This window comes from Antennarius striatus, chromosome 4 (assembly GCF_040054535.1).
Source record: "Antennarius striatus isolate MH-2024 chromosome 4, ASM4005453v1, whole genome shotgun sequence".
Classification (NCBI taxonomy): Eukaryota; Metazoa; Chordata; class Actinopteri; order Lophiiformes; family Antennariidae; genus Antennarius; species Antennarius striatus.
Window position 1 is genome coordinate 13,683,609 of NC_090779.1, and position 16,584 is coordinate 13,700,192.

Below are 16,584 nucleotides of genomic sequence, written 5' to 3' on the forward strand. Positions count from 1 at the left end.
TTCTTTTTTTTTTTTTTAAAATCTTTTCTTTACAATGTATCTAACTACAACACTGCCTCAAAAACACTGACAGGTATGTCTGAGATAACCAAATGTACATATTTTTCACATGTTTACATTTACAGTATATGATATATCGGTAGGCATATGAGATCTAACATGTCAGCTTAACGGGGCTGTCACTTGGGTCAGTGGTATGTCCTCCAGGGGGTTTCAGTCTCCTCTTTCCTGTGCAAGGCGTGTAGTCTCATTCCTCCCACTGCACAATAAAAATGGAGCAAAAGTAAATTTCTTGGAAGTTAGCATGTCTATCTCCCATCTGAGGTTACATTGCACTAACCAACGTCAGCCAGACAAGGTCAAGCAGTTAAAGGTATGTGTCGAAAGCGTCAAACATCGTTGCTCCACCTGTGATCAGAACATCTGTTACTCTACAATGCCTACATGAGTCGTCTCCATCAGCTTTACACTATATGTTAAAATAGCTGTGAAAGTTCCTCTGTTTTTAAGGTGGTGGGTGTATATATTATCTTATAAGAACAAATAAATGATCTTAGAAGTACACAGAGAATAGAACAGTACAGAAAACGAGGGCCAGGGAGATTTTGTTTCTTTGACATCTGATGGTGAACTGACCGAGGAGCTCGACAGCATGATGTGGTCCAAACCAGTCAGATTCTTTCTACCTGCTCACTGTGGAGGTCCAAGACCTCAGGGTACCAGGGAGTTTGTCAGACCCAGGGATGTTCCAGGGCCCAGGGGAGGCTGCTGTGCTCCTGACTGGAGGATCTTCCGTGGTTTTGGAGGGGCAGCAGGGCCCACCGTGGCCACTGATCCTTTCTTCTTTGGGGAACAGACCTCTGGACACCAGCCTCTCCTGGAGGCTGTCGTGCCCATCTCCACTGCCTAGGGAGGCTCCGTTTATATTCACACTGAGATAGGGGTCCCAGGGCCAAACTGTTCTCATCACCTGTGTGTGCAGGCCCTTCCTCTCACAGCAGGGGGAGCAAGCCTCCCTTTGCCTCTCCCTTCTGTCAACAGGCCTCCCCAGAGCGGCTTTGGGAGGCAAAGGCCAGGGCTGTCTGTCACCTGGTCCACACTCTACCTCAGCAGTCCCCTGATGGATTCCCTGCCCCCTAATGATGCATTTCTGTTGGGTGGACCTGCCACCTGTCGCCCCCCTAATGGAGCTGTTATCTGCCAGCTGTGGAGCTTTGTCTGCCAAGCACACCGTGGCCTCTAGAGGAAGCTGATGAGGAGAGTCTGGGGCTGAGGCTAGATGGGATGAGAGCAACTGATTCGGGTGGGGCTCGAGGGTCACTTCCTGCAGGGCAGAGTGGGTTGTAGAAAGGGAATCCCAGGGGCCGGCACAGTCTGACAAGGGAGAATGAAACATGTTCAGGTGTGCCGAGATAAAAGGAACGGCACAAACCAGCATGCACAAGCTTACAGCGAGAGAGAGAAAATGATTAAAGGTAGAGACAGAAGGACAGACGTGCACAAAAATACAACATCACAGTCATAAATAATATGATGCCAACTACAATCCAAATGTGTTGCCTCTATGTCGATATACTACTATCATCGACACAACCTGTTTGGAAGCAGGTGTAGGACTAGAGTCACTGAGCGCCTGAAAACAGCTAATACAGTTATAGTTGTGTGACAGACTGATCCTGAGTACAATGACACAGTCGACTTCACAGCCCTCTTCAGGATGATGCAATTTCATCTGAAGGGTCATTTCAAACCATATTACTCTTGTACTACAACACACTTGAAGCCCTTGCACACGTACATGAACACACACACACACAGCTACATTTTTTCCATTTTGCTAAATTCATCTTACAAAAGCATGCCTGCAATGCACATATATATGGAAAGAGAGACATGCAGCTTCTTTTTTTACAAACCGTGTCTTTAGAGTGGCCCATAAGGAAGAAATAGGGGGAGCTTAGTGTGTCACCTTTCATGCACATGGACAGGTTGGAGGGTACCATTCCTGAGGGAAGGCAAGTAAAAGCCTATACCAATCATTAGATTTAAAGCAGAGGGGTTACAACACATGAGAGCTAAGGAGCACGTTATTATTCTACTCTCTGATCACCATCACTTTTCACATTGAGACACAGTTAATGAAAGTGCAGAAACTGCAGTAAAATGCATGTTAATATGTTATGTTGAACCTCAAGTTTGAAGGTGAGAAACAGAACGGGTCAGAGACAAAGAGAAAGAGTGGGTAAAGCTGGACATAAAGAAACTCTGTGCCATGAAAACCCACCATATTCTGGGACCTGTCCTGTACCTCGCTTTAGCAGCAGCCTGACACGCCTGCCTCCAGCCTTGATGAGTTCAATGGCGCGGGCATGAGTCATGTCTCGAGTGCTGTCCCCGTTAATCTCGATGATCTGATCCCCTACCTGGAGGAGACACACAGACTAACCTTTAAACTACTATGCTCTATGGAGAAGAGGAAGGGGAGACTTAAAATAAAGGTCTGAATCAACAACAGAAGGAGACAAAGATAACAAGCATAACCAAACATCAAGAGTTTGGTAAAAATACATACTAGTGTATCATGAATGGGTCAAAACCATCTTTAAATTCAGTGACCTCACAGACATGTTCTGTAAAATAATCTAATATTGCATGGATATTGTGATAGACAGTCTGATTCAGCTTTTGTCTCTGAATCACTGCACGGTTTTTATTTTAAGGTGGAATCATCTCCGACATAGATTTTTATTTCTCCATTCATGACACCTCACCCTCATCCTCCCGTTACGTATCGCAGGACCGTCTTCGGCAAGGCGCAACACAAATAGGTCCATCTTGTACTCTCTCCCCCCACGGATACTGAAGCCAAAACCTTTTGCACTTTTCTCCAGCTCGACCGTGAAGTAATCAAAATCCTGGAAAAAAAAATAATTAAGAAAAGATTTGCAATCCAATTCAAATAACAGTATTTAAAGGCATCCTGGTCCAGATGTACCTGTGGCCTGAAGTCCGCGGGGATCCCCAGAGGAAACTGTGCCGCTGCAGGGTGCTGTCTGAAGTCCAGCAGACCAGGCGGGTGTCGGTAGTCCAGCGTCGGAGGCTGTCGATAATCAGTAACTGGTGGATGACGGTAGTCGACTGGAGGCTGCCTGTAATCAGTGAACGGAGGATGACGGAAGTCAGGTTTTACATCCTGTCTGGCTTTGACCTCTGACCTGTGACAAGAGAAAAAGCACTTTGTTTCATTGAGACAGAAATAAAGAACGCTGCTTTGAGGGGAGGGGCTCCCATCCTGCAGACAACCTCACATGTCCATACATGGCTTTTCTTATGAGAGCGGATAACATCCCTAACGGTACAGATCTGTGGGTACAGTAAAGTTTTCACATGAAGAAAAAGAGTGAGGATTTAGAGTGTATGCAGCTGAGATAGCTCACCACCAAAAGGCTGAATATATCACTCCCTATTTTTAAACTTTTATCATATTCCTATTTGTAAAATGGGCATAAATCCACAGCTCTGGGAGTGCTACTCTCAGTGCTTGATCTGAGGCTCACAAATGCACACACACACATACACACTCTCAGCCATTCGCACACACTAACACGTTCATAGTTTTGACATGGAACAGGGTCTGATCGCTGGCTTCTTGCATTATAGAAGAGATACTTTAGGGTGAATTATTCAATGCAGGAGCTAAATGGTGTTATGCAACAAGACAGAAAGCAGCCTGAGACTTAGGCTGTCAGGGAGGAAACCGGTCTGCAGTCACATGTTTCCTTCTGAAGACTTCTCCTCCTTCATCATCCAATCACATTCACGGCAACTCAGTGAGATATACTACACTAAAAGAACCATAAAAAAGTGCTCCCGCTGATGCACAACTAGGTAATTGCTCTTCCGGATGTTTTACCTGCCATCGTGGAGGTAGAGCTGTGGAGGGAGGCCAGGGGGTTGGGTGACTGGACTCTGCTGGGTTCCAGCTGGTGGGGGCTGGGATGCTGCTGGCGCAGGAGGGGCAATCACCGTTTGGCTAGTCTGAGCTGGTGTCAGGCCAAGCTGGGCAGCGACCTGACCTGTCTGAGGGGCCATTTGGCTGGGCTGAGTGCCCCCTTGACCTGGCTGGGCTACGGGGCTGGGCTGCATTTGGGGGCTATGCTTCTGGGTCATGGGGCTCTGCTTCTCTGAGCTGGGGCCTGAATGGGAACCTGTGCAGGACAGAAGGTGAGACATGATTTCAGCTGTGTGGAAAGAGTTAGATGGTTTGAGGAGAGCTGATATGGAATAAAATGAAAGAGGTAACGTTAGTGATTACTGTTTACTTCATCCATCCATTTTCTTAACCAGTTATCCTGCTTTTATGGGTCTCGGGTGTTACTGGAGCCTCTCCCAGCAGACTACAGGTGGGAGGCCGGTGCCCCACGGAGCCACAGGACAGACAAACTCACAGACTCACACCTACAGGTAGTATGGAACCGACCAATTGGGAGAACCCGGAGAGAACTCAACGTACACGCGGTGTGAACATACAAACTCTGGGTTTGAAGGGACTCGAACCCAGACCCTTCTTGTTGTGACTCGACAGCACTACCCACTGCACCACCGTGCCGCCCTGTTTATTTTATCCATATAATTAAATATGAGTTTAAATATTTGAAAAAAAACCCACTCTGAAACGTTCTGTTTGAACAGCTGTTCAGTGAGTGTTAGAGCAGCAGGTGGAGTAATATATAGGAAAGTATGAATGACTGAGAATTCTCCATAGCTGTTTTATTATTTTTTAAATCCTCTCCTGACGCATCAGCTTACAAAACTGTGTGATCATGCCAGGGAGTCTAGGGATAGTGCTGCTACCAGTTCAGTGGTGACAGCAGTTGAAACAGACACGAACATATAATTTGCATTACAGTAAACAACATGGAAATCAGAAAGCATGCAATAAATTCTGCCTCTTGTTCAGTCGGTTTGGTCTCCAGCAGCTGATGTCGGTTGAGTAGAGAGTGCTTCAGTCTGTGGCTTAGCATACACTCCTACACACACAGGTCAAAGAACGTGACCGTGTTTATCCCACCAACAAATGTGAGCTGAGTAATCGTGGATTGATTCACACCTGTAATCAGAGCTATCCGATTGTGATCAGATCACTCAAAACAGATTAATCAGTCTGATGAGTCCAATATGTTAAAACATTTTCCACATTGAAAGGTAAAAATAAACAAGCAGCCCCTCACAAAATATCTTGATTTCAAATCAAACACTTACCTTCTTCTGGTATTATATGCAGTGTGACCGTTAGACCAGCATCTTTAATGAGCTTGACAATGTCTGCATGTGGCATGCTGATGATGGACTGTCCATTCACAGCCAGGATCCGGTCGCCCACCTTCAGTTTCGCGCATCGGTCTGCAGGGCTGCCCTCGATGATCCGCCCTATTTTATGGGGCACGGCTGGAAACAGGCAAAGCAAGGTGGATGTCAACTGCAATTTTAATAAAAGACGACTAAACAGCATTGACAAGTGGAGAGAATAATATTTGGAATTCTTATACAGGATAAGCATAACCTAAGCCTTGACTTCATGCGTGTTGGAGTAACTTTATAAAGTCTCAGTTCCAATTCAGGCATTTTTATGAGCTTTAGACAATTTGTGTAGACTTTGGCCACATTTTACACTCATAATGTGTTGGCAGAGAACACAAACATAAGTTATCTTCCTGTACATCAGGTTTGGATGAAAATAGAATTGAAATCAGATGATGGTTATACAGGGCTCGTTTCCTGCCAGCAGGTGGTGCAACGACAAGGACTGGAGACTGGAGGCTGACCTGAGGACCCCCTCAGGCCATGACTACTATCAGACAAATTCAGGTCAGACCGACATTACATTTCTCTACACTGTCATTCCCAATCTGTACGAAATCTTGTTGAAAAGATCATTGGAGCTAACTTGCTTAAAATATAACACCAACCTGTAAATGGGAAATGTTGCTCTTGAATTGCAATTAATTCCAAATATCTGAATTCTAGCAGCCTTTAGATAATGGTACCAAGCAAATTTTTATGTTACATGTGCTGACCAAAGTTCATTAAGATGTGTCAATCTATTTTGGGACACATAAACCTTAAGGGACATTTCTTTTTTGCCATTTAGAACATACTTGACAAGTTTGTTTTGTGTTTAACTATCTGGAGCCGCTCAACACTTTCCTGCTCTGTGGAAAAGTACCGAAATGCATCAGATTAAGAAAATGACTATGACAAAGCATGAACAAGTGCTTTTCTGATCCACGTTCCTGTCTCATGGTGAAACATCATAGTTTGCAGCATCACTAAGGTGGAGCCATTTAGAATAAGCAGGACAAATTTAAATTTTTAAGCCCTCTGACTTACATTAGTTAAATCCCTTGAATGAGTGCGAATGGTGAAAAATGCAGTCAATTCATTTAAGTCATGAAGACAAGGGACTATCTTCAATATCATGAGATGTTACTGTTAATATTTAGCATTCTGTGGAGCAAAGGTAGCCCCGTTTTCCTCATGTCGTTGCATCCAAAAGCAGTAATTCCATTATAATCTGAGTCTCATTTTACAATTCCTTGATTTTGATAACCTACCACCAGAATTTAAGAACATTGGTGTCATTATTAGTTTAGTTAGTCGAGAAAACTAGCTCTAGCTCAGCAACATTATAAAAGTGTCACACTTTCTATTAGCCTGATAGAGTGAAACATTCTGGATTCCTACATCCAGAGTGTTTCAGACTTTGATGTGTTGTATTGTTGATGTGTTTTAGTGATGCCATTGTACAGTTATAATAAGTATTGCAGGTATCATTAAGGAAGTTGGCAGCAAGAAACTTTTAATCATTCCGATCCTATAATGTTAAAAAATCATTAAAGCAATCCATCCAGATGATGACTTTGACAATCAATATGATTTAACAGCTTGTTTCTTGAGACATATCATTCCTTTCAAATAATAACATCATTACAGTTTAAAAAAGGTCAGTACCAGTGATTGCCAGAGCCATGATTAATGGTAAAAATGATTTTAATTGTAATTTAATTTAAAAAATCTCAACTAATATTCTATAGCAATAACATCTAAACTAGTTTTTGAGTTACAGCGTTTACAACGGAAGATTTCCCTATGAAAACATTTGAGGATAATGACAACTGTATACCAGACACAGTTCTGGGGTAATCATATTCTTTGCTACATACAGAAACCTAGAGGGAATGTCATGACAATTCTGAGAAATATACATAAATATTGTTGAAGTGCACTCGATGATTCCACGACCGCATTGGGAATTTAATCTGGATATACAGAGCTGTACTCAGAAAAGATAAATATGAGCTCCAGTTAGTGCGAAGATACAACTATATTAGTAATTCGGTGTGAAATTTTTAGACAAAAATTAAAAAGCTAAATTTGAAGAAACACTAAATTCCACTTTGACTCCGGTTAAATAAAAATACTGAAGCCATTTGACTTTATAGGAAACACAATTGTTAATGAGCACAAAGCCCACTGGTCAGAGCAGGAATAATGGATGTCAGCTTGATTCTAGAGTGGAAAAATAGTAACACAACCCCATAAACACCATCGCCTGATGACTCTTCTCAGGAGGATGGACCAATCACCACTCATGCTCACTAACAACCATCAGCACTCCACCAAGAAGCAACTCACTGATGACGGTGGCGTTCTCCGGTCTGTTGAGAGAGCTGATGATGACGAAGCCGAAGCCCTCGTTCTCCTTGCGGTGAATGACCACATCACTGGTGTGCAGGGCGGATCCCTCTGGAACAGAGGCGGGGGCGGGAGCGGCGGCCGCCGGCGGGCCTGAAGCCGAGGCTGCGTCGCTACGTGGAGAGCTGTGTTGTGTCGACACGGAGCCGGGGCTGCGGCCGTTCACGGGACACGGTTCACCTGGGGGAGGGAAATCAGACGCTCTGTAGGAAATTCCAGCTCTGTAGCCCAGATTGTATGAATTGAATATCTGACACCGACAGGAAATCTCTGTCACAGTCAAAAATTGTGTTCTTGCATTATATGATTCATACAGTTTCATGACTTTTTATACTTCCATGCTCATATAAGAAAGAACAAAAATAAATTTAAAAAAAAACATCCTCACCAGGCGTCAGCACTCTCCTTCTTACAGTCAAGCTGACTTGTCCGTTTCGAGCAGCAGCATGCATCAGGTCGATTACGTATTTGTGAGGTTTCCCAGCAACCACATTTTTATCAACAGAAATCAGCTCATCTCCAGGTTGAAGCCGGCCGTCACGCTCAGCGGGAGTGTTCTCTATTATAGCCCCAATAACAATCTGTTTCAAAGACAATCAATATTAGCAGCATAGACGTGAGAGAAGGGATGAAACACAGACACGCTGGCATCGAACAGAAGCCTCTTCATCCAGGTTGTAAATTATTTGTTTGTCATGGTAACATTTTTTTGGTCCTAATTATTTTATAGCACGTTGTTTGAATACTGATTTACACATGGATGAGTTAGCAAGGTGTTCTGACAGTATGTGAGAGATTAGAGTGAGAATGTGTGTATGTGTGTGAGAGAGAGAGAGAGAGTGGAGGTTGATGTTAAATGTGTGTAACTCAGTGTGAGATGAGGTTAGAAACAGCTCAGGGGTTGTGTGTATGACGTTAGGTTTATGGTCCAGCCCGTCCCATACGAGCCTTGTCACGGGCGTCCGGACTCACAGCCTGCACGGCCTCGTCTCCCCCCAAGATGCGGAAGCCGAAGCCAGTCTTCTCCCTCAGCAGATGAACCTCCACCTCTTCATACTCTGGACCTGAGATGCAAATGCTGAAGGTTAACTCTTCTATTTGAAACTCTAGCGTGTGCAACTTAGAGCGGCGTAACGGTCGACATTCCTTGAACTAAAGTGTGAATACTCACGGCGGCTCTCGTAGATGGCCCTGGACTTCTCGTAAAGGTCGTAGGGGTCAGGTTTGTTCAGATCGAATCCCTCGGTGGAGTCGGGCACAGACGTGCGGTGCTGTGGTTGGTTCGGGAACAGTGTCCCGGGGGGCAGAACAGAGCCAGACAGGTTTGCTTGGGGGCTTCCGTGTGGATCCCACTGGTTAGGCAACTACAAGATATAAGGCAACAGACCTGTGATACAGACAGTCCAGACAGTACTGTGTGGTATTGTTGAAATTCACAAACATGGAAAATGTTTGTGTAATATTTTGAAGCAAATTGATGAGTGTGAGCAGCACAATAAAAGGTGTTAGCTTTATTTAAATGAGGCAACACAAGGGCGCTGGTATTTTGGTAGAAAATGGTGTTTTGCTTTTGCTAACAGTGTAAAAAAAAGAAAGAAAATACTTTAGGCATAATGCTTAAAATAAGCACTCCCCAAACACCAGATGTTTTATGCCAGTACCTGCAATGATGTGGGTGAAACCACATCCCTTCAGGTTGTGACGGAATCATCACAGCACTCATCAATCACAGGCATCACAGCCTCTTTTCAAGCAGAAAAAAAAGAATAAAAAATTCTGTATGATTTCCTGGAGATATGTTCTCCACTTGGCGAGGCGTTATCATCGTGCATCATTATGGTCGGCCAGCTACTAAAGAGACAAGTAATGTGAATGGCTGAGAGCGTTCAGAGAGTGCTGATGTACACACACTTCAGCCACTAGTTTCTGTACTGCTGTACCTAAAATGATCCAGATGCTACTGGAGACCCAAAGTCTGCACTTATTAAAAAATACCAAGACAGTTTCAGATTCTTTTTTCCTTTGTTGCTTTATCATTCTGTGATTTGTTCCCTGTTATCCTGAACATGATTGCCATTTGTGATGTTTGTCTTAAAATGTCTAATTGATTCCTAAAGATCCCCTTCAGACGTAAAGTAAATAATCAGAAATGCTGTTGTGGATTTCTGGGTGTGTCTAAGATGATTTTCCACAAACAAAATTTCAATCTCATAATCCTCTCCACTGAGGACTGATGGACCCAAGATGTCTCCTACTTCACTCTCAGCGCACTCAGGTCTCACATTTCGTATTAAATTAAGTTATTGAAACGTGATCTGATTCCAGTCCTCTTTTGTGACCATTTGTTATTCCTGCTGTTGTGTTGGACTGCTTGTTTAAGTTAAACTTGGAATGACATCTGAAGGAGTCGTCTGATGTCTGAAGCAAAAATAAACAGAACATATTTTGGAGTGTACAACATTATAATATTCAAAAATGCATGTTGGCGAATTTTATTATGTCAAAGGCAAATTGACTTGTCTGGCACATGAACATAGCACAGGAATTAAATACAGAGCATACACTATCTGCTACTTATAAGCCAGGGGTAAAAAATAAAGTAACATTAAAAAGGAGTCTGGTAAAAATTAAATGTGGAAAGTAGAGTAGGTAGAAAAGCTAGGTCAAAGCCATGAATTATTACGGTTTGCTGCCAGCCAGCCAGTTGTGATAAAATAGCAAAACTCTACTTGAACAAAAAGTGCCTTCATGTTTACAGTGATCAATTATCTCTGTCAACATTATTTAGAAATACAGTACGAATCATAATGGACGCAACAGATTTGAGTCCAACCATGTGGAGAAGAACAATGAGCATCAGGTCACGACATGATGGAGGATGATCATTACATTTCAATAATGATTGATAATTGCTAATAATTATTAATTATTGTTAAGTGTTAATTTTGATCATTTACATTTTTTGACTCACTGATTCAATTATGCAATAATGAAAATAACGGTTTGTGTTCAGGCTCATAGGTTATTAAATTAAAATAAATATTCATAACTCAAAATGACATGAAAAGGAGATCCATTATGTTAGAACATTTTGTCTGAAACCTTTAAAAAGCTTACATAATTTAGCGAGAGTAGCAGCAGGCGTACATTTATGCAGCCTTTCTTCAGCTGGAGTGGTGTAAGAATGAATGTGATCAGACCAATAAAGCAGGTCAGGAGAGGTCGAGACATTTCACAATAAAGGAAAAGCTGAGCCTGAGCAACTGAACATTGATCCTTCTCTAAAACAGATAAATGCGGTTTAGAGAAGCAACAATTTCACTTCTTTTTCCCCCCTCAATTGAACACACAAAAAAAACAATTGGATCAATCATCGTACCTGTTTGGAGGCCTTCCATGGTGAGATGTGGCCTGAGGCAGAAAGAGAAAACACAGTTAACAGATAACAGACTCAAACAAGAAAGCAGACAAAAACATTTATTGCTTAAAATTTAAACAAAGTGTTCCATAAATGAAATATAGATACAAGTGTCAAATTCTTCAAATGTGCAAAAAGTTGGCTTATTTCTAATTTCTCCTGTTTTTGACTATGTTTGTGTTAACTCCTCCTAAACAGGTTTAGTTATTGCATTTCTTCTCAGTATAATTACATCATTAGCTGCAGGCCAGAGCACAAACTACACATTCACGCACGCGCACGCGCGCGCACACACACACACACACACACACACACACACACACACACACACACACACACGTCTGCATGTGGGAAGCAGAGAGCAATCACATCAACACAGCTCCTCTATGTCTGCACTGAGTCAATGATATGCAGTACATTAATGCTACAGAGACCCAAATACATACATTACACATGATGTAGAAAACACACTCAACATTTACAATGGCCCCTTGCAAAATCACTGATGAATCCCTTTATGAACATGGGTGGTTGTAAAACACTCATTAGGGCATTTATTTTATGATACTTCCAGAGCAGTGACAGGCAGCACTGGATGGAATATATTTGTGAAATGACTCTCCAACCACCAGAACACTTAGCAGCAGAACATATTAGTAGAACCTTCAAAATCAGTGAGGAGGGGAGATCTGAGGCGGAATAAAACAATAGATCACTGACAGTTCATAGGAAGACAAAATGAACACTGAAATTTATTTCTACCAATCCTTATGCTTTTATCATTTATTCTGCAAGCCTCTTCCATTTACCCAATTGAAGAATAATTTCTGTGCTTCCATTTTAAAAAATAACTAGGCAGCACTCAGCGCATAAACCTACACGGCAGCTGTGTCCCCCATGACGTTTCCCGTTTGAAACTCACTTCTTCATACCATTTGTGGTCCCAGTTCAATGTCCCTCTGGCACGCCATCTCTTTTCTAAACAAATCTGTAATGGAGCTCAGCTCCATAGGAGCCCGGTGCCTTACAGCTAGGAAAACTGCAGATGCAGCTGTTCTTCACTAATCGCTGTGATGAACACCTTTGTCAAGCAGCAAATTATGAATGATGAACATTATGGGCCTAAAATGGAAATTATTCTGATCATTGCACAAATCTAATGGATTGTCCCTTAGGCCATACGGCTTCATAAATAAATAAATAAACCTGATTCTTTCATAACTTAAGTCATCCTGACAAACAAACTGACAAAAACACAACCTCCTTGACTGACTCCATTATGCTGTGCCCTTCTTCTGTCTGAGAGGACGAGTCAGTAGGACGTGGTCTGACCAGAGCTGTCTGTGGTGCTGAAACACTTCAGAACAGCAGCAGGAGGGAAGTCTCAGTGTGGAGAAGGACCAGCATTCCATACTCAAGTCTGGAGAGAATACGGGCACCGAGGGAAGCCTTTAAAAGATTCTAATAGCATATTCTTATGTAACATCACCATACGAGCATCTGGAAGAAACACGTACAGTATAACTACATAGAAACTGTCCGCACATATTCGAGGTAATACATCGGGATGATTTACAAATGAATGAATGCTAAGAAGCTTCACCTGGCCTCTCTCACAAGTCACTGGTCAGCCAGTCTGGCAAGTCGGCCTCACAGACTAGCCTGCTGAGCCCTGGATGGTGTTCAGATCATCCCCATTGGCTTGTGTGGCCTGACACCTTTTTTTTTTCTACAGCCATGATCTGCATCCTCATTGGTGGTGCAAAATGTCTCCAGTCTGTGGTTGGCTCTGCTTCAAACTGGGATGTCAGGAGACAGAGCTGTGAACACGACCTGAGCTCAGTGGAGCTCTGGCAGAGTGCCCACACCACAGCAGTCACACACGGAGACAAAAAGGCAGACAGAAGACAGAGACACACAAAAGACAGAGACACACGCTCCTGTCTATAGTACACAAAGCTCCAACGCTCTCGGTCACACATTTGAAATCACACAGGCAAAGCCAATTCTTTAAGACTAAAATTAAAAGAAAAAACTGTGTGAACAAAAGCCTACGTAATATTTTTGACATTTTGCCCATCTGACTGTGAATAACGTTGTCCTTTCTTTCACCTTGTACACCAGAGACACACAGCCAGTCAGAGCCTCCTGGTGTGTCATCCTGATAATCCCTGTGAGGCTCTAATCTTGAGTTCTTTAACAGAAACAGTTGAGGTTGAAGGAGGAGATGACATCTTTGGGACGAGGGACGTCATGATACATGTTCATCTCAGTGAACAGGATATCTACTGCCAGCGTTGCGTATGGAGATATGTGATGATGCATTAACGCGTGTAGGTGATGTCACATGCGTGTTGAATTTCGGCCTCCTTTACAAATGGCACGTTCGACAGTGAAACACGCGTGTAAGTCTTTGCAAAGGTTAACCAGCAGATGGCAGATGCTGGCTCTGCTTGGTCATCAGATGCTCCTGGGCTCAGCACGCGCGCGTGTGTGTGTGTGTTTGCGCAGTCATAGGCGCACAATTTTTCTCTTTCTGCTAAAAACATCTTTGTACATAAAGTGGAATCTATTGCCTGTGACACTCAGTTCAATCGGCACAAGTCATTGAACAACATACAGCACACAATCAGTTCACTTGCAGCAGGCAAAGGTTAATCAATACAGAGCCAATAATGGTTAATGATGAATGGTAAGACTGGAGACAGCAGGACCGGTATTATATCAGCATATAATCTCATGGGACCTCAGGCAGATGCTATGATGATGCCTTTGATTGCTTTTTGAAGTCAGCAATAATACAGCCTGTCACACCTCTATTAATTAATTGGGTTTCTGACGCTGATTGTTTCATTTCTAATGAAACACAAGACATGAGAAAAGAGCAATGCAAACAGGAGTGTATCTATAATTCCTCTTTATGGTTCTCTTATCATTTGAGAAACAACGCAAATTAACTCCGCGCTCCAGGCGATCCAGCTCTCCACAAAAGACAGACTTAATGACTAAACCACACCAAAGATGTGAACTGCAAAGCTGCTGGGTGACGGATCAGAAACCGGTAAACTTATGAAGTCCGCCTGCTAAATTGGCCAAATGGCAGAAATCTCACGATTTTGATTAATTATTGTTCCATCAATGCTATTTTTCAGGTGGCTGGAAGCTCAGGGGTAAGAGCAGCCACTGGTAATTATTAGGCCAAATTTTGACCCTGCGACTAGAACACAATCTTGAGAAACAGCGTGAGAGCATGTTTAAAGAAAAAAAGCATTCAGCTGTGCAATTTTATTTCCTAGCAGGTGGCAAATCTTGCAGTAAAAAGGAAAAGCAGGGAGATGGCCACACTCCAATTCAAGAAGTCTGGAAGTCAAAATGAAATCCTCTCTGATTCTTCTCCTCTGCAGCCACACAGACTGAGGTCATGTGACCAGCTCCTTCTGTTGCTTCAAGAGCAAAGTAGAAAAGAAAAGGAATGGAATGGAAGGTGTACATTAAATATGAGGTGATGTGGAGCAACAGGGATGTGACATGTGACAGTGTGGACCAACAATAGCCTTGAATTCTCTGTCTTGATTCACAGACATCCATCAATAAAATCAGGCAAAGCTTGAGAGAAAGGAGAAGCATTCTGCCACTGAAGGTTTACCAGACAGCCCCATTCACAGGATGGGGGGGGGGGGGACCACATTCATAAATGAAAGGGCAGAGTCCTTAAAGAATTTGAAGGTTTCCTCATTGAAGATGACAAAGAAGTCCACCTTTGTGGTTTTGTCTTCCTTCCTCAATGAGAGTTGGAGGTTATAAAGTCATCCATGTTTGCTAGAGGAACATACAATATCATCTGTAAAAAACATTAAAGCTGAAGCAGAACTGGACTTAATGACCTTCTTAGTCCTATTGAGATGCTGTGGGGCGACTTGAAATGGGCTCTACATGCGGGAGACCCTTCAAACATCTCACAGCTGAACGAATTTTGAATTAAGGAATGACTCTATCTTAAAATTTTGTTGGAGTGAACCTTGGGCCAGAGGAAGAGTTGATTATAAATGCCACGGTGGATTCGGATGTTTTGTACTTTCCTCAAATTTTTTGCAAGTAACCCTATCCCTAACCCCAACAGTGAAAAAAATACTCAAATATATATTTGCTGGGGAGGAGTTAACGCATGAGCTTACAGTACGGCAGTGGAGGGGGCAGAGACAAGGGGCTGCCAGTGATGTGCAGTAGAGATAACACATTCTGCATCATTCCAGTGGATTTCTCGTCTGTGTCATTGTCATAGTGTGCTACGCCCTCCATGCAGTGGTAGAACACCTGATCATCTCCATATGATGATACAATGATGATGAAATGTTTTGACACATGAGCAAATGATGTCACAAACCTGTGAACAAGTTGTGAGGTGTCTGAGCTCAGTGTGCAATGACACAATGATTCTGTCTACTGTTGTATACTTTTCTATATAGACAATTGTAAGTGTTTATCATATTAATTATATTTCATAGGGAAAACTCTAACTTTATAATGACTGGGCTGATCAGCAGCCTGTTTTACCTGCAGACTTATCAGACATTCAAGTTTAACTGACAATTTCTCTAATTACTCTTTGCTGTAATTGATTTTAGTTGAACATCACACAAAAATTGACAATTTTAGGAATCCGCAGTGCAGTCAAAATCTGTTTGTATAAACAAACCATAATTATTCACCGAATCAAATCAAAGCAACCGAGCAGCATCACACCAACCTGTGGGGTTTATTTGCGAGCTGGATGACACTCTTCATAGTTATTCCTGTCCAAAGCACTTTACAATAAATAAAATAACTGCTTCCATTTTAAAGAGGAGTGGCCCCAGTAGTGAGGAAATCACTTTTCCACCTCACCAACGGTCTCGTCTCTTCCTACAGAAGAACTCCAGCTTTCCTTCCAACTGTCCACTGCATTTCGCATTTCATTAACTTTTCATCAGCGGTGTGCTAAAAGATTCGAGGTACAGTGAATCCACATGGTGACACCACACTAAGATATCTGCACGAATTGTTTTTGCTCTTTAATTCCTGTGTCTGAGTCAGCACATACATAATACATAGAAACAATATCACTTTTCACTATTATCTGTGTTTAGGATTTAAAAGTGATCCTGTAACTTTCAGCCCTCGAAAGTATCTAATTCCTCAACATAAAAATCCAATAAACCATCCAAGTATAAACCAATAACTTTTCAGGAAGACCCTGCTATTATTTCAATAAATGTCAGCATTGTTTGAGCACTTTTGCATCTGGTAAAATTATTTTTCAAGCTTCTAAATTTTTTTAATATTCCAAAAACAAGATCTAATTCAGAGACTTGAATGAACTCCAAAGATGCAGGAGATATTTGTCCAAAAATAGAGCAGGTCTCAGAATAATC

The 16,584-nt window shown here is 42.4% G+C and overlaps 1 protein-coding gene across 7 annotated transcripts in view; it reads right to left on the reverse strand.

The window, feature by feature from the left end:
* The window catches only part of LOC137593447 (membrane-associated guanylate kinase, WW and PDZ domain-containing protein 2-like), a 68,648-nt gene continuing 52,064 nt past the window's right edge, over positions 1-16,584 (reverse strand). For 2 of the 7 annotated variants that reach the window (XM_068312142.1, XM_068312147.1), the window contains exons 12-22: positions 11,135-11,166; positions 8,927-9,119; positions 8,704-8,819; positions 8,144-8,336; positions 7,696-7,935; positions 5,263-5,448; positions 3,914-4,208; positions 2,996-3,215; positions 2,772-2,915; positions 2,285-2,423; positions 1-1,374 (exon numbers count right to left, since the gene is read on the reverse strand). In XM_068312142.1, the coding sequence (XP_068168243.1) occupies positions 683-1,374; positions 2,285-2,423; positions 2,772-2,915; positions 2,996-3,215; positions 3,914-4,208; positions 5,263-5,448; positions 7,696-7,935; positions 8,144-8,336; positions 8,704-8,819; positions 8,927-9,119; positions 11,135-11,166 (2,450 nt within the window). In that variant the 3' untranslated portion in view covers positions 1-682. Of the gene's footprint in view, positions 1,375-1,916; positions 2,006-2,284; positions 2,424-2,771; positions 2,916-2,995; positions 3,216-3,913; positions 4,209-5,262; positions 5,449-7,695; positions 7,936-8,143; positions 8,337-8,703; positions 8,820-8,926; positions 9,120-11,134; positions 11,167-16,584 lie in introns of all 7 variants that reach the window. The other 5 variants (XM_068312143.1, XM_068312148.1, XM_068312146.1 and 2 more) reach the window with 5 other exon arrangements.